This window comes from Monomorium pharaonis, chromosome 5 (genome assembly GCF_013373865.1).
Source record: "Monomorium pharaonis isolate MP-MQ-018 chromosome 5, ASM1337386v2, whole genome shotgun sequence".
Classification (NCBI taxonomy): domain Eukaryota; kingdom Metazoa; phylum Arthropoda; class Insecta; order Hymenoptera; family Formicidae; genus Monomorium; species Monomorium pharaonis.
This window is the reverse complement of record NC_050471.1, coordinates 21,565,177-21,592,871: the sequence shown is the minus strand read 5'-3', so window position 1 is coordinate 21,592,871 and position 27,695 is coordinate 21,565,177. Positions and strand designations below refer to the sequence as shown.

The window sequence follows — 27,695 nt, the reverse complement described above, 5'->3', positions numbered from 1 at the left end:
ACAGACAGGGAATATGAAGTAAAAAACGTTCAGAATCACTCGGTCCTCAGTAAATAATATAACGGTTACGCAACACGATGTAGACAAATAATGAAAATATCAGACACAAAAACTTTTCCATAAAAATCCGTAGATTATGATTGATTTAGCAGATCTAAAATATTGCATATTTTACTTTTACTTAATTAAAATATCATAGAAGAATATCTCTTGATGAGTGTCTTTAAATTTAAGTGTAAAGAATATACCTCAAGTATACTCATCGATTTTTGCTTTAACTTCTAATATCTACAGTATGATAAATGACTCTCTAATCTATTAATTATCTCATATTGTGTGTTATATGTTTAACATCGTTCATTAGCCTTTGTAATCTAGAACGTGATCATTTTAAAAGAAAAACATCCATTAAACTGCTAAGAGAGCCCCAATAAGTGTATGGTATAGCTTGAAAAATTAAAAGAGGATAGGATGCAACAGCAACACGAGAGACGATTCCTGATTCTCAGTTAATTAATTGCAAGTGATTAATCACCAGACATGCAACCCTTGTCAAACAAACCGTCGAGCACAGCACATATGTGATCTGCAAATACGAGTGCAGAAAGAAAAATACAGGATATGAGTGCAGAAACGAAGAGGTTGTCACATGAATGAGGCGAAAAGAAAGAGGAGGGTACTCGGGCTGTGAGAGAGAAAATGGTTTCATTATCTTCTTGTCACACACGCGGAGAGTATGTGAGCCTGAGAAAAATGTTTTAAAAGAAAAATAAAATTTTCTATTTGTACGTAATAATTGTTAGGGTATTTTTTTTAAGTATTAACGCCAATGTATAATTGCGACATGAATCAAAATTTTGAAATCTAAGATTCACAATTTCTGTGCACTAGGCAACACAAATTAATAGGAATTTAAACAAATATTCTACAATTGAAATGACTTAAAAACCAATCAATCAATCTCGTGAAACGCATTGAAATGTCCCAAAAGTGAATAAGCTCTCTCTCTCTCTCTTTCTCTCTGATCTCGAAATAAGCCGCGGCGGTGGCGGCGGCGGCGGCTTGCGGTGTGCTTCGTGATCCGAGAAGATTGCACGGTCACGGTCCTTAAGTTTCGTAGGCGTCGTGCCGGGCCGTTAATTACGATCACCCGCTCGGTTAATCACCGCGTCGGACGCGGCGACAGTTTAAATGGCGAGCGACGGCGCGCACCGTGTAAGCAAGACCGCGAAGCGAAGTTCTGTGGATGTAAATAATGAAGCGCCGCGTTTCCTCGCGGATTAATGGACGCGGCTTTTGAGCGCTCTTGAGAAAATGTCGCTATGAAAATTTTCATGTTGCCTCACTATTATTCGTAACACCGTCTATTTTTTGTCCCACTGGATTAAACAAGACCCATTAATGTTTCACGAAGCAGAAAAACAAACGTTTTTTCAATATTTTTATCAACATTAAAACACCGTATTCGTATTTTTTTTTTTTAAATAACAAGATAAAAATGAAGTGTTTAATTGCATATTTATTAGTTAGCAAGGATAAATAGTATTAATTGATAATTCTTCTCTTAATTTTTTCAAGGCATGTCCGTTTGAACTTTGAACAGTAGTTTTCTTTATTCAATTCTTATAACATTATTGTTATTATTAGTCATGCTAATTAAACTGTTTCAAACGTTCACTCAAAGTAATGTTTTCCTTTTATATCTTTAATCTTTATTACGCTGTTACCTTCATCCCTTAAAGCAAAATGTACTTAGCGAGTATATAAATGTACCTTACAAAGATTGTTGTTGACAAAATTGATTTTTATTTTCGAGTATATTATTTTCAAACATATATATAAATTCCGTGGAATGGGATCCATTAGCCAATTCATTAATTATTCCATACGATTAATTATTCTATCGCAACACGGCGACGGTTTAAAGAAGCAAGAGATTATTCTCGGATAGCGACGCGGGAACGATTTTGCTCAAGGAATTTCAAGTTAGTCGAGATTTAAAGTGGACTTTAACGTGTAGTTCGCGACACAAATTATCTCGAAGTCAGCTTTAAAACTAAAGCTCCTTTAAATTTTTTGTAAGCCGCTTTCCGCGATGCTGAGTCCTGTAAATGAGATTCACGATTGAGGCAGTAAATTGAAGCAGCGTTTCTGCAGAAAAGCAGCAACATTTCCAGAGCAATACCCGGCTCGCAAAACATTCGAGAAAAGTGGCAAATACTTGATGATACTATTTCCAAAAAATAAATTTTTTATTATATTGTTCATACGTGCGTCATAGGTTGGTTGGAGTAAATCAGATAACGTTTAGAAACGAGTACAGTAAAAACTGTTCATTTTTAACTTTTTTTCCAAACAACACAAAAACTAAAGCCTTTTTTTTATTTCCTTTGTCCTTTTGTTAAATTATGAAATCTCTCTAAATAAAACGTATAAAGTTTTACGATACCAAGTCTACCAAATCTCAAGATTTTTGGTAAATATTCATGTAGATAATGTTTGCGGACATTTCGAAACAATTGCAACTAAAATCAATCCTAGTGTAACTCGACACTGATCTCAACCACTCCCGTTGGTTGGCAACACAAAGTTGGCTGAATAAACATCCGCATGCAGTAAATAAACAACGTCTAAATAAATCGATCGCTTGAACCTACATTAATACGACGATGTAGCAGTGATCGCAATCCGTTCGAGTGTGCAAATAAATAAATAAAGCGGACAGATAGTAGGTAAACGTCCAGAGAACGAGACGTTGGAATCGATTGTAGGTACGCTGATATCGAGATGGGAAAAGAACGGAAATGAGTCGCGGAATGTCGTCGCAATAAATACACTGAAAAAAATGGCAGAAATGCCATTCTATACGAGAATAATGTGCTATTGTACCTCGAGCAACGTCGCTGATGGATTCAAAAATCGCTCGTCTAGATAAATAAACAAATTTTTAATTAAATTCACGCGTGTCGCTTTTAGATTGATGATGAGTATTGAGATTTTTATTTTATTCTGTCCTGTATTTTTCTGCAATTCTCTTTAATTAATTGTTTTAATGAAATTAAAATATTAATATTTTTGAATCTTATTAACATTATTCTAGACAAGTGTTAGGACATTTTAGGATTAAACAATTCTTCTAAAGTACTTAAAAATATTTCTGAATTCCAACAATTTGAAAAAAAAAGAATATATAATATTTCATGTCACAAACCAACAAAATATATAATATCTCTAATAGGATCTAATCTGTATTACTATCCTATTAATTTCAGTCCGTTATTGACAAATGCTCTGCCGAGATATTTGCTCACTCGGTTATTTACCAACCCGGCAATTCGCCATGAAAACCGAAACCAATCGTGATTAGTGCGTGTAGCATGGCCGCAATGATTGCGAAAGGACGTTACGTGGAATTAATAAACGTTTCGATCGATGTATTTGTTTAAGCACCGATTTATTCATCCGTGCAAAATCTCATTATCCACATTCCGATAGAATCCTTGTATATGTTAACGTTATCGATATATATAAATATAATCATCACTCTTTTAGAAAAATCTGTGACAATTGTTATGAAATGTACGCAATGTTTGTAAAATATAAACTAACTCGAATGTAATTATTCTTCAGAAACCGTAGAAAATCTTTCTCAGAAAGATAGGGATTTTTCTTTAATTAAAAAAAATATATATAAATATATAAATTATTTCACAAATTAGAATTAGAGAAATGAATGTCGGTTTGTTTGATTATTTTTATTTTTATTTCCTTTAAATTTAACGCAGACTTATAATACAAAATAAACCACAGTAGTAGAAGTATTATATCGAGGGTGCTGCCATTTCATCCAGAAGTACCATCCAATTTCTCTCAAATTTGAATACATTTAGCAATATATTTCCGACTCGCTACCTTTTTACATGCAATTTCACAAAGATATATGCGCGATATCTTTAGTGACATATTCGAGGATACTTCCGATCGTACATACATTACCTAGTATGTATATCAACGTATATAAGCTGATGGGTAATAGTTTTGATAATCCATTCACTACTAGATCCTTTCCAACGATCATTCAACGACTCAGCCCAATGCAGCGAATAATTAGATGTGCCCGTTGAAAGCTCGTATCACATTTATGCACATGGTTAAACGACATATTCAGTGATTAGTATCGGTACAATGTCGCATCGGCACATTACAAAACGAATCGCCACAGAGACGAAAATGATTTCGTGAGCTGTGCACGTAACGAGCGTCACAATGACATCACACGAACAGTCGGCCGGATGTATAATAGTCTTAATTAAAATGGCGGTCTAACGAACATCGCTAACTGCTGTAATCCGACGTGCCTCATTGATAATCCTCCGACTGTACCACCGAATATGAATGTGGGGATAGAGCCTGTATACCATGTTAGAGTGTGTTCTATGTGTTTCAATCCCTCTTTTTCGTGAACGTTCAGATTATATAGGACACATCAAAATTAAATTAAATAATAAACAAGCAAAATAATCAATTGTTCTATCATTATAACTTTATATAATTAAAACTCAACGTTTATTTGTAATCAAATTTCTTTCAATAAAAATACGATTGAATGTTGCATTTTTCAGAATTTCAGAGATTTAATATTAAATGTTATGAAAAAATTTTTATATTAAAATTTTAGCAATAAAAACTTATACTAAAAAAATATACACACATCTCTTCCAAGATTTTAATTTTAAGTTTATGTAATTCAAAAAGTCATATTCCAATATTCATACTTGTAAACAGAAAAAATCTCCGAATAAAGCTTTAATTAAAAAAATCCAAAAATAGATCCTACATCTGTAGAATATTAAAACATGAATTTAACAGCGAATGCGAATCAACACACTAGTGTTGGTGCGCAAACAATCGTTCTATTAAAATAAATTTCCGGGACGTTTTGTCCATTAATTACACAGGCACACAAAAAATAAAAAGTTGTCTGAACAGAATACTCCATTAGGCTACCTTTATGGATTTTGACGTGCTGAATACAAATCCAGTGTCAGAATTGCCCCATCACCCATCATTTTTTTTTTTTTTAAATCAAAAAGCCTTAAAAAATTGCAATAATTGCTGTACGTGGAAAATAGCGAGTGATGGGATAATTTTGACACCGAATTTGTGTTCAGCGGATTAAAAGATATCATGGTCTGGTGGTCCATGATACAGACCTTTTTTTGTGGGTGGCTGTGCTGTACTGTCGCACCAAAAAAAAATTGTCTGTATCACGAACCAGACCATGATATCTTTATGTATTTTAAGCCGCTAAACATAAATCCGTCAAAATCGCCTCATCGTCCACCATTCTCCGCGTGCAGCGAAATTATTACGATTTTCAAGGTTTTTAAGGCCATTTTTTTCGATTTAAAAAAAAGGTGGGTGATGGAGCAATTCTGACACTGAATTCGTGTTCAGCACACCAAAATACATAAAGATAGCTTAGTGGAGTATTCTGTTGAGATAACTTTTAATTTTTTGTGTTCCTGTGTTATGGTCATCTTCAGCCATACAATCTGTCCTTACCTATTAATATAAAATTAATATAAAATTAATGTGACAAATTGCGCATTAGCTACTTATTATTAGCCTTATTAGTCTTATTTGTACTCACGCTAATCTTAAATCTTTTAAATTTTATTGTCTACACTGAGAGAAAAATGCTTGAAAATTTATTTGGAAGTCATAAAGTTTATTTGAACGAAATAAATCTCTTATTTGGATAGGACGAAATAAATTTTTATTCATAACAAATAAACCATTTATAAGACAAGTAAAGTATGTTTCACAGAAATATATATTTCATCGTTGCAAGTAAAATTTTTTTGTGTCGAATAAATTTCGCAGAAAAATGGTAAGTAAAATTTGTTTTTCGGTACACCGACATTTTTCTCTCAGTGTACTAAAGGTGCAAAAAAAGGACGAGAACGCAATTAAATAAAAAATTACGGATAAATAACTAACTGTTTCTATGCATTAACCATCCAATTAACAAAGAACAGTATCTTTTGCTATAAGGTAAAAAAACCGTGGGACAACACGACTATTTCTCTTCTGGCAATTTCTTGCTTCACATTTCAGACAGAATTCTTGGTCCACGTATGACAAGATGTTGGAAGCTCTATATTTACAGTCGCTACATTGTACTCCATCAGGAGATGCTCGTCATGCAGAGCCACTTTCTCGCACGCGATGCTGGTGAATTTTTTACGCTTAATTTCCCAGCAACCTATACGACGGCAGTCTCGCGCCACGCCGACGTGAAATCGACGAGACGTACGTGCTACAACGTGACGCGGTCGTGGTGCTCGTTGACGACGCGATACGTTTGGCTCGTTTCGCTCGTAAGCACGTTCCCGCTTTCTCGACCGTAGTCGATACGCTATCCGTGCGATACGTGAATCGTCATGTTAATGACGCCACTGGCGGATTGTTACGCGATTTTGCCCCATAAGTATAATAACGAATACTGTTAGGAAAAATGCATAAGTACCAAAATAAATATAAGATATTTAAAATAAATTAAGATATTCTAAATAAAATCAAAATTGTTGTAAATACTACGATAAATTATTATTGTCAAATAATTTCACAAGCTAATGTCTCGATATATTAGGTGAGCGTAAACGTTTTAGCCATTTAAAAAAAAATAGTAATATTATCTCGTCAACATTTACAGATATTGCACTGAAGCATATCTTATTTAAAAAATTACTTTAAGAGCTATAAAAAAAGTTAGAGTTATTTCTACTTTGCATAAACAAAGATAAGCTTACAACATATACTCGTTAAAAAACGTTTTCAAATTTATCACAAATGTTTCTTTTACAGCACTGCCTTTTTTTCGAAATATATATTTACATTGTATATATAATTACGCAAATATTCCTTTTTAAAGTTATTTTTGCTGACACGAGATAGCACTATAAATATAACTCAAATAAAACCAACTTTTTGTTATAGACCGATCTTGACGTCGCTCTTTTAATATATAATTTTTCGTAATATCTATACGAATGTTATACTGTAATAAGAGCAACGTCAAAAAAGACCGAGATTTTCGTTCTGACCCAATATTATGCTTTCAATTAATTTAATTATTGTAATAATCTTGATAAAGTGACGTATACAATGATATAACTTAGTTCGTTTTATTTCAAATATAGAAAATGTCAAAAGTATCGGAAATGGCTCTTTTTCGTTTATTGTAAGAAGAGAAATAAATGTGACTATTTGTTCAAAAATCGTAAACACTGTAGAAGACTTACCGTGTTGCGATAAGGGGGCAGGTAATGCTCGGCGAAGCCCAAGCTTCTGGGCTCCAAGGCGCACACTCATACAATCTAAGTTCCCGGCCTGAAACTGCACCAAAGACACTGCGCCATCCGCCGGTGCATCCAGCGGCAAGACCGAATCCACTCCCGGCTCCTCGAGAAGTGCTTGCACTACTTCCGGCTCCGTCTTCGCTGCTTTCACTACTGGCTCGTCCGTTCTAAAAGTACATGCAATATATTTATATTATTTATGATATAAACATTCAATTTTCAATAACTGACGAGAAAAACTGTAAATTTCAAAGAAATAAACACACTGCAAAATTACAGTTATTTATTTATTATATATATATATATATATATAGTATATAACAGTTATTAAAAATTTTACTTTTTATAGACACATTAAAAAATATATATTCAAATATACTGTCTAAAATTTAAGATTTAAAACCTTAATAATTAAAACTCGCTAAAATTAAAAAAAAAGACTTTGAGTTAGGCGCAATTTATAAAAAGATACAATTAAAAAATAATCAAAAAGTAGTATGTGTAAAACTATTATATAAAAAACTGTAATAAATTCATATGCGTAAAGAATCATAAATTAAATTAATAAAGATTTTAAAAAACATAGAAAACTAAAATAATCAATATTACGAAAAAGATGACGATATAATCAAATTCTTCGTTATCTATATCTGCAGCATATCAAGTGGAATGAAGCATTCGACTACTATTACGTTATTGTAATACGTAGATATGATATATCTTGTTCGTAAAGTATGAAAGATATGATGTTCTTTAGTTTCAGATGATGGAACTCGTAAATAAAAAAAAAAGGGAAACCTAAATAAGAAAACTAAAATTTTGTCATATTACTAATAATAAAAGAAAAGTAAATAAAAAAATCGAAACTTGTATTAGTTTTACGTACATTATAACAAATAATAACATTACAAACAATGTATTAAAATATCTTGCAGTATATCACAAAATCTCGGCATTATTTGTTTCTAGCAACAAGCCATTCTACATATTTTTCAAGTTTCATTGAAATCAAAACTTTTCAGTTTGTCTCTTGTTAGGATCGCAATTGCGTTGAAGTAGAGGAGAAACCTAAGAAGAGCACATTAATCTTAAACGACTTCCTGCCTCTTTCTCTTGGTGAAGGAAGGATCAAACTTCGTTCTCGGCCTTCTTAAAGCTCCGGAAAAGTTCGCGTAAGTAGCGGCATAAGGAGATACATCCCACGTACAAGGAGGGACCGGAAGTTCTGACGAAGTCGCTCTCAGCCGACGAACGACATCCGATCGGAAAGTTTATCCGGTAGATTAAAAAACTCTACGTGGCAACTAGTTGAGCTAGTACAGTGTCTTCTATGTAGAAACGAAAATGTTGTGCACGAAGCACAATTATTTTTATCAGCATTTTAATAAAACAAATGATGTAACTCCTGGTAATCAAATACCACAGATTGTACTTATTAGTGGATTAATTATTATATAGTGAATAAATATTAAAGTTAATTTCGCTACGTAGAGATAATTGTTGTATAAATGGTAATAAACAGCTCTCAACACTTGGAAATTTCGAGACTGTAAAATCTAAAGAATCAATAATTTGGCAAATTTTAAGGAGTCTAGAAATGCAAAACACTGAAGTTTAGAGTAAAGAATTCAATGTCCCAGAATCTTGAAATCGAAGAATCATTGCTTGTTCCTTTTTCCTTCGATCCGTTTCAATGCTCCGCAGACATCACAATCGTCGTTGGCGTCTTATCGGTGTGCGCCGCGACGCCGATTTTCTTCCGTGTCGCGGCAACCGTGAAATCGAGCGAAAAGAGCGGAGAAGGGAGACGTCGCGCAATCTACGACGAAGGTACCAATGTGGAATCAAGCGAAAAGAGAGAAATATTAAACGGCCGAGAGCGAATACCAAACGCCATGGGAGAAGGGAAAGGTCGATCGAATAGGTCGGAAAAGTTCGGAAGGCGCGAACAAGTCAAGAGAAGAGTTATCAAGCGGGAAGGAACGACGTCACTTTGTCCCTTCTCGTTCCGTCTCTGCAGAAACGCTCCCGATTTGCATCGTCGACGATTCCCTTTCGAGATAATAAGGAAACGCCCATGAGAAATTATTGATAAGCAAAAATGGATGCCTTTTGTTCAGAATAAAGACAGACATTGAATTAAGTATGAAGATATCTTTTCTTAGATATTCTAGAGGAAATTTTTCATTTTTTAAGTTTCAACTCTCTGGACTTGCAACGTGATATATGTAGAGTTCATTTTACACACACACACGCACGCACGCGCGCGCGCGCATTTGCATAAGCGAGTAAGCAGTAAAGGAGAATGTATTCAAATCAGAATTTAAGTTTTTAAAAGAGTAGTATAATCTATTACATTACCGGCTGTGTAATCTTTAGTTACAACTTTGTCTATGTAAAATAAAACCATTGTATATAATCAAACTTGGAAGGCAGACGAAAAAGCATATTTAAAGGGGACAAACCCATTGTAATCGAGCTGGATACTCACTTAATGGAGTATAAATCGAACGATTTTGATTTGCCGGTCCGGTTGGGCTCCTAAAAGAAACGATAACACGTGATTTACGAGTTTTTGCATCCTCCCTATGTTTTCACGTGCGGATATCTTTCGCTCGGATAAAAAAAGAAAAGAGAGCGAGGGAATAAGAGAAAGAGAAAGATTCCCCCGTTCGCGTATATCTTCCCACATTCTTTCCATCCACATATCAGCAAATCTACGCGCCACATCTGACCTGTATCGTATATTTTGATCTGAAATTTGCTCTCTTTCGCTGTTTCATTTCTCTCTTGTCAGTTTCTTTTTACCGTGATATTTTTCTCTTGCCAACGGTTTAGCTATATAATTTCTTACTCGCCGTTCTTTATTATCTTGTTTTTTATATGTATACAATTTCTACCTCTATATTTTCAATGTTCTCAGAAATAGGGCTATTGAGCGCTGTACTTCTGTTTACGAGCCACCGTAATATAAGTGTAATCGCGGCGATATTTTCACAAGCATTAATCCCAACTGTACATTCATCGGGAAGCCAAGGATTAAAACAAGATTAAACACAGAATATCTCTATCCACTCGCAGCTGTACGAGAGAGCTCAGCACGAGATGGAAGAGATCTCACGATCGCGTCCTAAATCATCTCAGCTAATTTCGCCTAATCTTTATGCCGGTAGTAAAATAATAATTCTCTGTAAGCGCAGGCGTAGGCGACAAATTAATAATAAAGGGTAAACAATTTCGGGACGAAAGATAACGTTTTACGTAAAAAGTGTTCGGCGAACGCATATATATACATACATACATATTACGTTCCAATTAATATAACAAATAAAAGATAACAAGAAAATCTTACTTAGCTCTGCTGTTTTTTACTTAAAAATCTTCACGAGTATTGTTTTAGCAAAAATTTATAAGCAAATTTTTTAAATAATTATTATCATTAATTATTATCTCAAGAAATCAACACAAATTCATAAATGCGCAATAATACTAAAATTGGATTAAATCGAAAGCCCTGAATGTGCTATTACTGCGAGCATTATTTGAACATGTGTAACATATTAACACGTAAATTAGTATACCTGCAATGAGACGCTCTTGCAATGCAATGCGGGTTTGAGTTCCTAGTAATATATCGTTGTTAGAATTTCAGAAGCATAACATTGTGGTTTTAACTACAGGACGAGCACGATTGCCCTTCCGTATGTAGAGATTCTAATTGCCAATAATTCTGCAAACAAGTTAATCTTATTAGATTTATCTAATTTCTTTACTTATAATTTATAATTTTCTGGTTAAGCTTAAATTGATTTTAGGATTTTATGATTTTAATGCATGATATTTTATAAAATTAACTTTTCCTTCAATTTTCTTACTATTACATTAAATCGTAAAGATTTTATGGAGAAAAAGTTTTATAAAGAAAGATTTTATAGACCTTAGGATACTGTAATTGTGAGAGAAAAAAGAGAGAGAGATATAACGTAGAAAAAAAGATATATTGTTTCTTTCGTTTAATTAGCCAGTTCAAAAATGCGTGAAATATGTGTTTCGCGTATTTAAAATGTACGTGTATATTTCAATTCTATTATGGCGTCAGTATAAAAACAAATATAAAAACGTGTACATAGCTTAACAATGTACAGTATCGCAACAGAAAATACTCGCAATGACACATTTCTCACCATTTTCATCCGATGCGACGAGAAACGAGAGACGTGAAAAAGAAATGTAGCCTACTCCAAAGCATGAAAAATAATGGAGTCGTAAACATGCTTAAATGAGACAGACAACAAAACTCAAGCGTGTTCAAACTCAAATTGTGCGCGAACTGCGAGTGGAGGAAGGCTGGGAAGCGCGAGGAATGGCAAAGTGTACGGTTGTCGGAGTGGCGCATTCGTAAATGTTGCGATCCTCTGAAATCGGCTTAAAATGTGTTACTGGGATGGTTACGATTTTCTCCTGAAATGTTGCTGTTATGAATTGCATTTACATAGAGATAACTTCACATTAATATTTTTCAATTTCCGTTTTAAGTTAAATAGAGATCTTTTATTTTATTCCAATCTTATTTTATTTTATTAATTACAAAAATCATACTTTGAGATCTTTTTAAGTATATTTATAATAAAAGTAAAGAAAGGAGATTGTTTTAATAATATTTGAAACATATAAGAAAAATTGATCGCCAACATAAGATACTTTATTATTACTATTTCTTGTTCCATTCTTTTTTCACGATATTAACATCGATAACTATTCGCTCTTAAAAAAAGCGTACGTAAGTAATATACTTTACAAAAATAATATAACGAACAAAATCAAAACGTAACGAGGAATAAAACAAATGAGCTCGCAGTTTCACCATGATATGACTGCGGAGAACATCAGCTTTTACTATACGTATTGCTCGTAGTTATAACCATTATCCTGCTATGATGCGATCATCCTGTATATCCGCCGTTACATCCTTGTGACGCCGACCCTAATGGAAAGCACATTAGGAGGTATATCTCTCACCTCGTACGAGGAGGGTGAATGCAAGGGCGGGAGAAGCTAGTGTTAGCCAGCACGGCAAAGCTTCCGCGCAAGCGAGTGGAAACGTTACGATATCGTTCTTAAAGTCGCCTGTCCGCGTATTTACGGTTCCACCGGAATAGACCGAAGATACTTTTAAAGGGGAGCTTACGATTGAGAAAATAGAAAAGAGAATAGAGTTTCGTTTTCCTGCACAAAAATTATCACTCGCAATATTCGCTTATTGTCCTCCAATTTACCTCGCCTTCAACTAAAAACTCTGTATAATGGAGAATCTAAATTAAAACTTATTCTAGAAAAAATCTTTTCCACATCCGTGTTCACGAAATACAACTAAAAAAATGTACAACAAATTAAGATTTAATTTAAATGCTTAAATTTAATTGAGAAAAATTAAATCAAAGTATAATTACTATTATATATAAATATAATTTTAAAAAAGAGACGCAGAAATGTATTTCACGGTTTTTCAATCAACCTTCGCATAGTTATTCTGAAATTAAAAAATGAAGGTAGGTTCCACTTTTACCTTTATTTATTTTTTTTTTTATCAAAAAATCGCGATTTTATTCACGACAACAAATCACTTTCAAACTTGGAGAAATTAATAGATATTTATAAAAACTAATAATTTCCATACATAGAACCAGAAAAGTGGAATTTTCTAAGAAAACTAACATTCTTTGATAAAAGTAAGCGCGCTATCGCCTGTCAACGCCTATCACTAGACAATCGTCAAATGTTGGAAATATGTAAAGTTTAGTTAAAATCAACGAATGTTAATTTTCTCAAATTCCCCAAAATCTGTCGTCATGATTTAAAATCATTATTTTTTCGAAAAAAATAAATGCAAAATAGAGGTTATTTCTTAATGCCCCAGAATAATAAACGAAGACCGATCAAAAATTGAACCAATTTCATTAAAATACAGTAGCTTATACACCACTGAAAAGAAAATCATTTAATAATGCAACCGCAGTTGTTTACGCAAATTTACGCATAATTGTTGAAAGTATTAGGACCGGTGGACTTCGAAGATTCCATGGCTAGGACATAACCGACAAATTAATTTTCCTTGGCAATTCAATTACGCCTTAATTGGGTACGACGTAAATGAGACCGCATTAAAATTGCAAGCATCCAGACGGAGCCGGAGATTTTCCTCATTCGCTTTTCCAACTCGAATGACCGACGAATTTGATTTTCGAATGCATCGTCGACGTGTTTTCCAGTAAACTTAAATGCTTTGAGATAATTTATTTTGTTTTCCTACTTGCGTTTTTCTACTATAAATAGTTTAAGACAAACTTGCAATCGCTTGATACACACATACACACAAACGCGCCGCGCGCGCGCGCGCGGGCGCAACACACACATTTTAATACTAATAAAAAAAAAATTTAATTTAATCAAAATAATTTTTATTCCAATGTACCAACGTTTCGTCTAGAAACTTGATAGATTTCACGCTAGCACGTATCTATTGTACACACAAACGCAAAAGTGCCAATACCACATCCCCTACCCATGCCATCGTGTAGATACACTTGCACGGATATTGACACACGTACGCACATGCACACTGCCACTAGCAAACGAACACGTACACGATCGTCTCTTGATCCGTCGTTCCAGCCGCAGTTTGCTTAGCATTGCTGATGCACTATCCACTTCCGCGCGGAGAGTGAGATGGACATCACCGTGAAGAGTGGAACACGGAGAAGGGAAGAGAGAGAAAGAGGAGAGAGAGAGAGAGAGAGAGAGAGGGGAAGGGTCAGAGGAAGGTCCGAGAGAAGATTATGGATGGAGAATGTCGGTGTCTGTGTTTGAGGACCGATAGTGGCTCACGTTCTAATTAATAACGAGCCCCTCGACGATGCAATCGCCGCGGTTTTGCAGGGTGCACCGTATGTGAAAGAGCTTCCGGAAATCAAGTAATCGAAGAGCAAAACGTTACTTCACTAGAAAGAGCATTTTTTTTTAAACAAAAAGGATTGCGAACTAAAAATTCCACTGCCTCGTTACTTACAGAATTTTTCTTGGATTCAAGTTACATGTGGAAATTCGACGAAAGTCAAAAGATCTTCTTCAAGTTACTTGAAGCATGATGATCTGGTGTCACTTTAAATAATTGTAGAATTTATTAATTTTTAATAACTATTTTATAGTATTCATTAGAATTCAAAATTCTGAATTGTAATCGATATAAAATATTAAATACACATTAAATACATTAAATTTACATAAAATATTAAATGTTATAGACTTATCTGTTCCATATTTCATTTATATAATTAATTTACCTACTATACATATTAAAAGATATCAATTATGCTTTCTAATTAAAAGGAATAAAAATGTTGTGTTGATATCTTTTTAATAATTTAAATTTCAATATTTTATTTGAAATTATATAATTCGATGTAATTTGATGCAAAATTATCTTAACTACATCATCAATTATTAAAACTGATCCCGTAGCAAACACGTTCTATATGTGCGGATACACACGTAAGATTTGTGGATATTTGAGCACTCTCCCGTGCCTTTTTCGATCGTGAGAGACATGAGGATTGAAGGAAAGGAGGGACTGAGGTAGAGGGTTGAGAGGGTTAAAATAGCGGTTACCGGCGAGTTTTCCCGAGAAAGGCACGCCGAATAAATACCGGCGGCCGGACGGAACACTGCCGATTGGTGGGACTTGAACGATCGGAAAAGCTTGGCCCGCACAGAGCACCCTTACTCTACTCCACCTCGACGATGCTGATTCTGCATTCCCCTCACTAAGTCCTATTCTTCTTGACCTCTGAAACTATTTCCGGTTAGACGGGACGGAGGACTTTTGTCGGTAAAGGAAAGAGACCGAAGGAGAGGGAGGAGGATTGAAGAAGGATGGCAAAGAAGGGCGTCGACAGGAGTAAGTTTATTGTCCCTCTTTATAATGCTATTATCTCGCACTTAGAAACGAGAAATCGAAAAATCTTAAACACGTATTATGTCTTCGACGATAAATTATAACGTGTTGTATGGCGATACTATCATTGTGATTTGTTGTCCAAGATAATCATTGCAAATCATTACGCATACGTGTCTGTCATCATAAAAAATGGTTACTATGCGAAATTGTAAACATAACAACAAATCGCGCCTCTCTAGGGATTTAACAAGAATTTTCTCGTAAATTTCAAGGACCGCCGCGATTTCCAGAATAACAAATGGCAGTTTCGATATCTCTCGTTGTTCTACATATGCCAGCAAAGCTTTCATTTATCCGCAGGCACTTAATTTTACATTTGATTACGAATGGAAAAGCATTACAAAGCGACGTTTTATTATCCAGGGGTTAATTGAGAGGCGCATTAAGTTTTATCCAATTACATTAACTCTGGGTTAGTGAAAAAATATGCGAAGCTGCGCGCGCGCGAGCGCGCGTGCGGCTGTAGTCTCTATATGCTCGGATTAATTAAAATATACTTAAATGGCGTACCGTTAATTTTCAACGGCTAATTTAATGCTCGCTCGGCCTCAGATTTAATCCAACGCCAACGCACTCGCCAGGAATGCGCGAACAAATTGCTTTCAAGCTCACCGCCATGTTCACGTTCTATATTTGAAAGGGATCCATCCAATAATAACAAAAATATAACGAGAATACATAACAGTAATGACAAGAAATAATAATAATACATTTTATACTGATAAAATTAAAATGATTAAGAAAAGAATTGTAAACTCTTTTGCCATAATTATCTCCCGTTTGTGAACAATGTTATAAATAATTATCGTTCAACGAAGTAACAAAATTATCGTATAAAATTTTCTACAGCTATGTTACCAATATTTATACTGAATTAATGTCGTTGTTATCATTGTTTGTACTCGAGTCATTGAAAGCCGTTTAATTTCGATAAAAATGCGACAGTTAAATATGCTTCTGTCAATGTGCCGAACACAGGACGGCGTAAGAACTGAGTAAACAGAAATTGCAGTATGATTGGGAACGAATTTATATTCGGGTGGGGCTGTGTGAAATAAAGCGATCGTTCCCGGCGTCTGTTCGATTTTCATGGAAATTATAATAGCTCGTCCCTGTTCCTCCGAAAGTGCCGTACACCGAAATTCCATGAAAATTCGTTTATCGCGAGCGGGCAGACACGACACGACAAAATTAATCGACGCCATCGACGCACTTTGATGTGGAATTTTAACGCTTTTTGCGCTCGATGTATTTCCGTTATTTGTTCCCTTCTAGTCCCCTACATTTTTTTGCAGGGACGATTGTTAAATCGTAAAAAGAAAGTCGTTACAAATGACAAATTAATTACACTGTTTGCGGAGGATTCGTTGCTTAAATTGGATTGTCTTTTGAAAATTTATTCGCGATTTCGGATATGACATTAATAATCTTATATTACATTATTAATCTTATATTACGTATGCAAAGCTTAAAATATCATTTCAAACAAAATAGCTCTTTCGAGTTAATAATTAATAAAAAGATTAAGAAATAACTTGTACATGTAGAAGATTCGGGACAGCTAAAGATAACTCAAAGTAATTTAATTTAATTAGCTCGGTCCACGTTGTAAAAAATAGTTCGTAAGCCACGTATCTTCGTGTCTGCAATTTCAATTTTGTCTTATCTCTGTCTGTCGATCTTCAGGCATCAGTTTTCCATGCCGTGAATCACGATTCGGAGAAACGCTTGGTCCATGTCACCGCCATGCCAATCGAGATCGGGTTCCGAATGTATCTCCTGTTAGATTGACACTTTATTGCGGTCGTATATACGAGATTAGAGGAGACGGCATTCCACCATTCACCTATGCTCGGACTTTCTCGGGCGGCGTCGCCGATTCAATATGTGAACTTGTTGGATTTATCGGATTGCCCTTACCTCGAAGCCTGAGCTGCAGTGACTCGTATTTGCGTCACGCTTCTTCTACAAATCGCCGACCTGGACAAAATGTCACATTTTGTTTCCTTCCGACAAAGAACCCGCGCGCTTGTAACACACTACACTTACACGCGCACCGATCGCCAACGATCGATTCCAATGTTTCTCAAATCGCAAAACGTATACAATAGGATACACGTACTTCGTTTCGCTATCAAGCTGTACCGCCTAAGGGACCAATATCTAAAGAGCACAATCTTATTAAATTATGCGTAATATAAATATAACAGAGGGAAAAATAAATCTGATAGAAGTTGTTTTTTTAGTCAAAACAATATTTGAGACCTTAAAAAGTCTAATATTTGAATTAACTCTAAAACACAATGATACATCAATTGATTTTGTCGAATAAACAAGTGTCTGAAGTTTAAAAGCAAATATATCATAAAACAATGGAGCAATAATTAGTCGTTTCATTTGTCAATTTGCGGAAATTTTTGACGTTGTTTCTACACATATATTCATGCAGGTATAAATTATTAACTTGACACTAAAATATTATTTCCGGAAAAAGATGAAAATATTTCGGCCGTAATACGTGTACGTTTTAGGGATACTATATAGTAGCCAACAGGTAGGGATAACTACTATAATCGGCTAACATGGCCGACCGGCACGAGGATCGAAACGCCGACAGTGGAACACCGGCCGGAAATCGATTACATCCAACAGCAAATAAAATAAATCGGCGATTTAAACGGACGTAACGGCACACTGCGGACGACATTAAATAGGATGACAGAATCACAGGTACAGGACAGAGTAGTAGTACAGGTACAGAATACACAGTACGGACACATAGTAGAACTGCGCGTCGAGTGGTGTTTTTCACGGCGGTTTTGAGTATTTTTCACAGCGTTCTTGTTTCAGTTATGAAAACACCGTGCGTGATCGGCGCATTTACCGCGTTCGTTTTAGCTGGTTCGATGCTGTTCATAAAACGCAATATCCAGCTTTACGAGGTGCTCAGCGCGAACGGCCACGCTTCGAAATAATGATACAACTCGTTCGACTAGTTGATCATGGCGCCACGTGCTTGGAAAAATCCATAAACGTTGCTTCGCTTTGCTGGATTACTAACAGCAGCACTTAAATATCCCATCGAATCGTTAATTAAATGACATACGTCGATCACCGGATTATATCATCGATCTATAAATTCCGCTTGGGCGCCAGCGCGCTAATGAATACGCCGAGCAAGCGGACAAACGAGTGTTTTGTTTCACATCAGATTCGAACGATAGTATGTGATTTAACGTAAATATCGGAGGCGCAGCCGAGGCAATATTTATTTCGCGCGATACGAAATGTACTTGGTAAATTGTTGATATATAAGGGTTTTTGTATACATGCTAATAAAACACCGATCAGAAGCAACAAAGATATATCTTTAACAATATTTCTCAAGAATGATCAATTATTGCTCCATTGTTTTGCAATATATTTGCCTTCAAGTTTTTTAACGTTTATTTGACAAAACCAATTGATGCATAATATATGTTTTAGAAGCATTTCAAATATCAACTTTTGATCTTCCAAATTATCTTAAAAATGATCAAAGACCAATTATCTCAATACCTCTTTTTTTAATAATTCATTGAATACCGTTTGGTTCCATCGAGAAAAAATAACTTTTATTTTCAATAGATTAAAAGATTAAATGTGTGACTAATTACGATGATAATAGAGTTAATTAAATAATGAATCTACTTAAAAAGCTTTATCTCCTCTTCCTCTTTGCATGTTACCAACAATTTAATCCCATTATGAATAAAAAAGGATCAACAACGCTACAAGGAACATCTGCAATGCACCATTTAAATTTAAAATAAGCTAATTACGTTTAATGTCAAATATCGATCTGATCGACTAGACTAAATGATGAATCGCAATGAAACCTTTATTTTTATTACCACCGACTACATGTTATATTTATTGTCAAAATGTTATGAACCCCACCGAGAGCAGAAATCCGTTCAATCCAGTTTCCAATTAAATATCGCCACTAGGGATAACCGAGGTGCGACAGTTGATCTTTCCATCTCCGCCTAACCTAGCCATCCAACTCCGCAGACGTGTCACTTGCAGAGATCGCAGCAGGTAAACGGTGCAGTGGTGAAACCGGCCGAAGCATCGACGTGGGACGGAGGTGCTATCGATCTACTGATCGTGTAACCGGCAGGAATCGATAACTAATATGCGAAGCCCACCACCGGATGTTGCCTTGTTGATAAAGGACCGCCCTGCGAGCACCGGCGGCATCAAGGACGCCGCAGGAGGGCCGTAGGGCACGCGGCTACCGGCACATAATTGATTGGCATTAGCGCGCCTGATTGCCAGTCGCCCTCCTCTGAAATCGTCCCACGGGCTGCTTAAATACTAGCCAACGTCTCTCTGAACCGAACGGTGCGTATTTGAGCGGTTGCGACAGTAATCAGGCAATATAGTGCGCGCGACGAAGGAAGGTCAATTGATGAAGGTTGGATTCGAACTTGTCCTATAACGTTGACGTTGAATAATTCCATGTATACGCGAGCTAGTATACTTTAGTGAATAAACAAAGTAGCCCAACGTTTATCGTACATACAAATGAAGCTAATAATAAATAAAACTTAACGACTATAATGTTAAATTATCGATTTCCTGAGAATATTAGAAAATTAGAAATGAAAATTGGCACAATTGTTTCTGTCAAAAATAATCAGTATTTTCGGTCACACTCATTCTGGTACTTTTCATCAGGCAGTGTATAATAAATATTTTTTGAATATCATATACATATATATATATATACATATACACAGTAAAAAAATTTGTGTTAAATTTAACAGATATCGCATGTCTCAAACGCGGTCCACAAAAATTTTTGTTAATTTAACATATTAAGCATATGTTAAATAGCAACATAAATATTATATAAATGTAAATTTTATAATTTGATATAATTTTTATGTAACAATTTAATGGGAAAATTATGTCAAAGTAACACATGTAACATGTTACTTTAACATTATAATAATGTCAATGTAACATATATAACGTGTTACAATGACATATTATATATGTTATTTAACATGATCATAATATTATTTTAACATATTATATATATTAATTTAACATATCATATATGTTAAATAATAATTATTTTAGAAATGCTGAAAAAAAATTTTTTAAGTGAATATATAGATTGTTCCAGAATCATTGATAAAAATTTTATGTGTGTACATTATTGAACTAATCAGTCCAATATTATAATACATGTGAATGCAATTGTACTTGATTCTCTGTTCTTGGCGAGCCCTTTTTATTCACCCAGTAGGTGAATCTTTTTCACGAGAAATGCGCTATTTCGGGATAGTTAGTGAAGTCACCAGAAATGAAGTGATCCTTGTTAAAACCCGATTATAGAGTAAACTCAATTTTTTTCTGTCAATTTTAACAGATAAATCCTATCGCTGATAATAAGGAACATATTTATTGTGTAAAATTAAAAGTACGTGCACATTGTGTTACTTTTACACTTTTTTTCAGTTATTCTAGTAATTTAACATTTTACTTGAATTAACACAACGGCAATATATTAAAATAACAAACAAATATGTTAAATTTTAACATAAAAATTTTAACCGGGATATTTTTTAACAAAAAAACAAAATAAAATAAGGTTGTCTGTTGAGCATCAATAGCATTATGTGTAGAATACTTGTTTGTTCCTTCGCGTGTAAATCCCGGGTGTTGGAGATTCACGGGCGACGCGATTCGAGGCACTGGCCTCTGTTTGATTATCACGAAGACGAGCGCGGATGGTGGTGCGGACAATTAAATAAAAACTGTATTATCGCGCAACTATCTTGAAATTTTATTAAAATCTGAGTTCAAGATAAGTCGGGCGGAAGTTCGTAACGAGTCGACGTCTTTTACAGGAGTGCTTGTGGCGCGAATCCTCGAGCAGGGTCGCACCTGATCAGATGTACAAGTGTAGGTGACGGGATTTCCCGAAATCTCCCGAATTCAAGTTAAGTCGGATTCGTTTTAAACTAAACTGAGATAAACACGCGGCGTGTCCGTGTACATCATCTGTTAGAACCGTGTGCTTTTACTCAACGCGTCAATATATATTTTTTTGTTTAAAGCAATACGAAACAATACTAAACTCTTACTTGTTAGACAAATTGTTGTAAGACAATATGTTAGAAAGTTGTTCTATTTTAAGCACTTTTTCACAGAGTAAATGTTCGAAAACTTCTCTTACCTGAAGGCAGTGTCTTCTCGCTAACCAGCCTATGTGCTGAAGTTGCTGTGGATCCGGAAGTGCTGAGGCCAGTCGTAATGCTTTCAAGGTGAGGGCCGCTAACGCCGAGTGCAAAGCATTGAACCAGACATTCGCCTCCGTGTTGTCAGCGGCTCTTAACCAACATTCGTGAACACCATCGGGCGAATGTAGTTCTAAGATACGTCCTTCTGTACAACAAAAAGTTAAAAAAATAACGTAATATTCTACGAAAATTATAAAATTATTACGCATATGTAATATTTTAATGAGTCTTTTATAGATAAACGATTATATTTTCCTACATATAATGCAGTTAATTTTTATATCACAATAATTATACCACAAACTTGAATATTAATTAAATTTAATCCTGTGAAAAACACAGAAAAGTACAAAAGTAATTCAATTCTACTTATCCATTCAGAGGAAAATCTATTTAACAATTTCATTACATTGGAAGCTATCAAAATAACCACCTTTTTCGTGAAAGTTCTATGAGTTATACATGGCAAAAGCGAGACAAGCGACGGCACTAGAATTGAAGTTACTTGGCGTCGCTCCTGGTAGCTTATAAACCTTCCTCTCTTTTCGTTAACACGAAAACTTTAATACGTCTGACATAAATCGCGCGAGATCGGTCACGAAGGCCTGGAATAAGTTTATAATCGGAATATCGCCGGGTCTCGAGATTGTCTCGCTTCTCGACGTCCCACATAATTCGTCCACATGCACTACAAGCCTGGAGAACTTTGCAATTTCCTGTTTGCATAGTTTCTAGATTTATTATGCTAATACTAGGCTTGTTTTTCAGCGCCAATAACTGCACCAACAGTGCAATTACATGTCTGTTATCGATCCGTAAAACACATTACAAGTAAGACTTTTAGTATTTAGCAGATTTTAACGATTAACAAAAGTTCTTATTTTAGAAATAATACTTATTCAGTTATTTATAACTTTAAATAACTATTAATAATTATCAATTTTTTTGGTACAGATAATATACGACTATTATAAGTAGTAGAATGTTATTACAATTGTGAACATCCTCTTCTGTATGTATGTACAAGTTCAATAAACGCTTTCGCGAGCCAAAATTGCAACCATTCTTTAAGCTTAGATTCACATCAAACTCATCGACATTTCGTATGAAAGCATAAATTGACGTGCTCTTTTTTTCCGATTCCGTGTACGCATTCTAATCGGCCTCTATCGAGAAACGGCGCGGAAAGTTCCGGAGGAAGCAGCAAACTCGCGCTACGTGTGCGGAAAGGCGCGGCGGCCGTAAGAAAATATTGAATTTCCGATCAAAAGGAAATTACGCTCGAGTTAAAAGCCCCTTTATGTCACTCCCGTCTACCCGGCCTTTTCTGCCTAAAAAGAAGCAAACGAGAGGAACACTGCTCTTGCGAAAGGGGACAGAAACATCGGGAAACGTAGCGTGATGTCGAAATGATAGGATCACGTGATTAATGCTTTCTCTCATATATTTTATTGTAAAGCGGAATTTAATCGATCAAGTATACTCCGTTTAATCTTGCAGCGGAAGACAGGAAATTGGCGTATTACAAGTTACAACTTTCCAAAAGATATTGAATCATGTAATACATGACGGACCTATATCTGCAACTCAGCATTCCACAACTTTATATTCTAATTATAGCTAGAACGAAGTACTCTCTCTCTCTCTCTCTTTCTCTCAAATACATAGAAAAGGGGAATATTATTTTGACAATATCTTTAGTTTCAAAATAAAAATCTTGAAATAAGATTATATTGCATTAAATAAAAAAAAATTACTTGAATAAAGATTTATTTTAAGATTATATATAGTTTAATCAAGAAAATGATATTCTTGTTAGTAATTATTTAAAAATAATTTTCTTGAATAGAAAGGGAAAAAATGTTGGATAAAAAATACTGTATGTTCAAATCGAAGATTATAATTTTCTTAGAATAAAATTATATTATATTATTGAAATAACATTTATAGTATTTAAATAAAAGTATAATATTGTTGAAATTCAAGATTTCCAAATTCTTTCAAGATTATACATATATTGTTGCGCATATATGAAACAATAAACACATTCATATGAATATATATGAGTTAATTTGACACTTGCTTTTTTTCTGTGTAGAATACAGTTAAAAATAGACTTTTTTATAGTATTCAATTTTTATATTTCTTGGAATCATCGATATGCAAATACTCATGTTGAGAAAGTGACACATATTTTTTTGTGTATAATTCAATACTAGTAAAATTAACGCAGCTATTTGTCAATCGTGAAACGTGCCTTTGCACCGTTTTCGCACGTTATTACGAAAAGAAATTCCTTTGCGGTTTTCTACATACGGTGCGTGCTTTCTCGCCAGAATGCACACTTTCGTAAAATCTATGGAAAATCGCTTGATCTGCGCCAAACAGCGTAGAATCTTTATGCTCGTTGTGGAAAAGAGAAGAAGCAGAATATACGAGAAGAAAGATGCATCCATAATTGTAGTAAAATATAAAAATTTTTACGTTTAAAATTACAACTAAAAGTAATGTAACTATACTGACTTACTATTTCATTAAAATAACAAAATAAAACAGTAATAACAATAATGAAACAAGAAGATAGCAGTTGATAATTATCAATGCATGTACACGGAAAAAAATTACTCTCAAATTGAAACTTGTGTATAAGCAACAATATATAATCTTCTTAGAAGAATTTGAAAATCTTGAATTTCAAGATAGCCTTATTTCAATACTATAAGTATTATTTTAAAAATGTGATATAATTGTTTTAATAATCTTATTCTAAGAAAATCTTCGATTTAAACATGTAGTATTTTCTATCCAATATTTTTTCTTTTCCATTCAAGAAAATTATTCTTAAATAACAAGAATATTATTTTCTTGGTTAAACTATATAAAATTTTGAAATAAATCTTCATTCAAGTAAATCTTTTTGATTTAACGCGATATAATCTCATTTCAAGATTTCCGTTTTGAAACTGGAGATATTGTCAAAACAAGAATGTTCCTTTTTTCTGTGTACAAACACACACACAACTCTTTGTATTTCACTTTTATTTCGCACTTTAATAATTATCAGTGTTTCCTTATTTTTTTACAAATTAAAAATTTTTTAATCTCCTTTGTAAAAGCCGTCGCAAAATGACGTTACACAAACGCATTTTTGCCCGCACAGAGCTTCGCTCCGGAAGAGTCCTTTCCGCAAGACGAACTGCTTCTCGTTGGCGAACAAGATTGTCAAGATCCGCGAAAAATCTGTGAAGGCCTGATTTGCTCTAAAGAGCGGAAGGACGAGGGTGGCGTTTGGGTAATAAAATGTCGAAGCGACAAAGGCAGCGAAAGGACGAAGAGGAAAGGCTGAGAAAGACGAGATGCCCACAGTTCCGCACGACGGTGGCTCAAAGGAAATCGAAATGTGCTCGCGTCATTTCGTTACCTCGCTTTCTATTCCTCTCCTTTACCTTCCACCTTCGCCCTCGCGTTTTTCCCCCATAAGAGTGCGATTTCCCTTGAACGTAATTTTCCGGACATTCGATCGATCAGATTTCGCTTTCGTTTCTTGGTTTGCGCTCCGTATGCTTCCGCAAGTTTGTCAAATTGCTTGTAAAGTTCTAAAGATATCAGTAAAATAAAAAAATGACGGAAACATAAATTTCGCAAAAAAAAAAAAGTTTATTTTGTCATCTATGTTGCAATTTGTTAACTTTACTCGTATTTTTAAAATGTATTAATTCTAATATATACATATTGCCAACGTTCCATTATATGTAGTTCTTTAGTTTATCAAAAATATTTTCTAGTTCATAAATATACTTCCAGCACCTTTTTATCTTTATCCGAAAAAATGATAGATGAAGTTAAATTTTTACAACATACCAAAAGTTTTGCTCTAAGAATTCATACAATATATCAAAGAATTTTGAAAAGTAATGTAACGAATCCATCTTAAACGAGTCCATCTAAAAAACTTTTACACAATTTCAATTTTAGATAACATTTTGTATAATTTTTAAATTTTGAAAATTGAAGCATTTTGATTTTTCGATCAAATCTTAAAGTAAATCAAATCTTCACGTGCCATTGCTTATGCCAACTGTCACATTTTTCAATTAACTGTTTTTTTTTTTTTTTTACAAAGTTTATAGAACACAGGATCGCATGAAAAGCTGACGTAAGCGATAATGCACGTTGACGCATGGTTTATTACCGTTCATTTGATTTCACGCGGCGTTAATAACCGTGCCGCTTATAACATCATAATGTCACGTGATACGAAGTAATATGCGCAACCGTGCCTAGTTACATTCTATAACGTTCAATCAACGGAATCCTACGTACTTATTAACAGTATTATCGCGAAATGGCACGTACCTATTAATTATATTACCGGAGCAAATAATTATCAATGTATAATCGCCAAGCCCGCGTCGTAACACCCATAATGTTACAAACTTAACATATTACCAATCATTCTATTTATCTATCTATGCACATAATATTACTATCGCTTAATTGTCCCGAAAACTGTTAAAGCTAAATAAAATTTACACGTTTATTCCCGACGGTCATTATCGTAAATGACATTAGGTTGAAAGACGCAGAAATAATAGAAACAATTTCGCAAAAATATAATATATGATTTGAATCAGAAAAGAAGAAAGTCCTACGTTTGTCTTATTCTTAACATCCGACATTGTTTTATTTATGTCATCAAAAATTCACTCGTCCAAGTCTACAGAAAGACACGACTTTTTGCTTGCTTCAACCAGAGCACTGGGAACTTCGATTTTCCTTAGAAGGAAAAGGATCCTATCCATCGCTTTAAAGTTTGATGGCCCATCCGGCAGCAGGACGCCAACGTCTAACAACAACGAGGAAGATGGCACACTCCAGGACGCTGTTCCGTGTCTCTTTATGTGCGCTTAATGCATTTTTGAAGGTTGGAATATCATAAAGACGAGCCTGTAATAAACTTGGCGACGGTGGCGCAAACTCACCTCCAATAACCACCCTGCAGCTTCGTCCGGCGCCCCCGCCCCCCTTTCTTAGCTTTCTCGCATCGCATGCCTCAATGTCTACGTGCGGGGAGTGTTCCGAAGACAAGGGGGTGACTATGGAAGGTGAAGGGTGACTACGGAGAATGGCTGTTAGCTGCATTATAAAGGAAAGTACCCCAGAAGGGGGTTTTCAAGAGAGTGAGCGAGATGTTAACAGCCAGACAGCATTGTCGTCAGACCACATCCGCGTTTTCTAATCAGAGGTACTCATTCCCCTGCGAGACCTCTCGTTGATCCTCCACAACATTGAGGAATAAGCAATCAAAAATATTCCATAGTGCTCGTTAGCCTTCTAAAAAGAGATTAATAGAAAAAATTTACATTTATCTTGGAATAAATTTAGCATGATTGGAATTATATAAACTGTATTTACATACATAAAGTTTGCTTTATATTACCGACAAAGAAATATTAATATATAATGTCATGTACAAAAATTTGCACAAATAATCAATTGTCCATATAGTGAGTTTTAACGTTTCTTAAGTACCAGTTGTTTTAAAGGTAATTCGCCCTCCCATCTCCAATAAAACGCTTTCAAAATATTTCAGTAGACTATCGTGTCTGTCGTGTAAACGGAATAGAAGATCCTATAACGTGAATCAAGCCTAAGATCTTTACATCTTAACGCGCCCTCGCGTCGCGAACTATTTCCCTGGTGCGATTATTCATTAAGAGAGACAACGGCGGCGTATTACACCACCGTGTAATACCGGGACGACACGACGAGAGCGAGTTACAGCGCGAATCCAGCCACGATGTCGGCACCGGCTGGCGTTTCCTTCCCTCACGGTTGAAGAGCCATGCTGATGCAATGGCGGCTTCTTCAGGGGGAAACTGCTTCAGACAAGCTACACACGATTCTTCATGCCGTTTGCATTTAGGACGACGCAAACGGTCCCGAAGCGGCGACGACGACGACGACGACGACGACGATGATCCGCTTCCCAAAGTTCCTGCTGCGGGAACAATCGGCTGA

At 35.0% G+C, this 27,695-nt stretch overlaps 1 protein-coding gene across 1 annotated transcript in view; it reads right to left on the bottom strand.

The window, feature by feature from the left end:
- Positions 1–27,695, bottom strand: part of LOC105836647 (beta-1-syntrophin) — a 222,694-nt gene that overhangs the window by 11,043 nt on the left and 183,956 nt on the right. Inside the window, exons 4-5 of the mRNA XM_036287419.1 lie at positions 21,611–21,819; positions 7,308–7,531 (exon numbers count right to left, since the gene is read on the bottom strand). Coding sequence (XP_036143312.1) covers positions 7,308–7,531; positions 21,611–21,819 — 433 coding nt within the window. The remainder of the gene's footprint in view (positions 1–7,307; positions 7,532–21,610; positions 21,820–27,695) is intronic.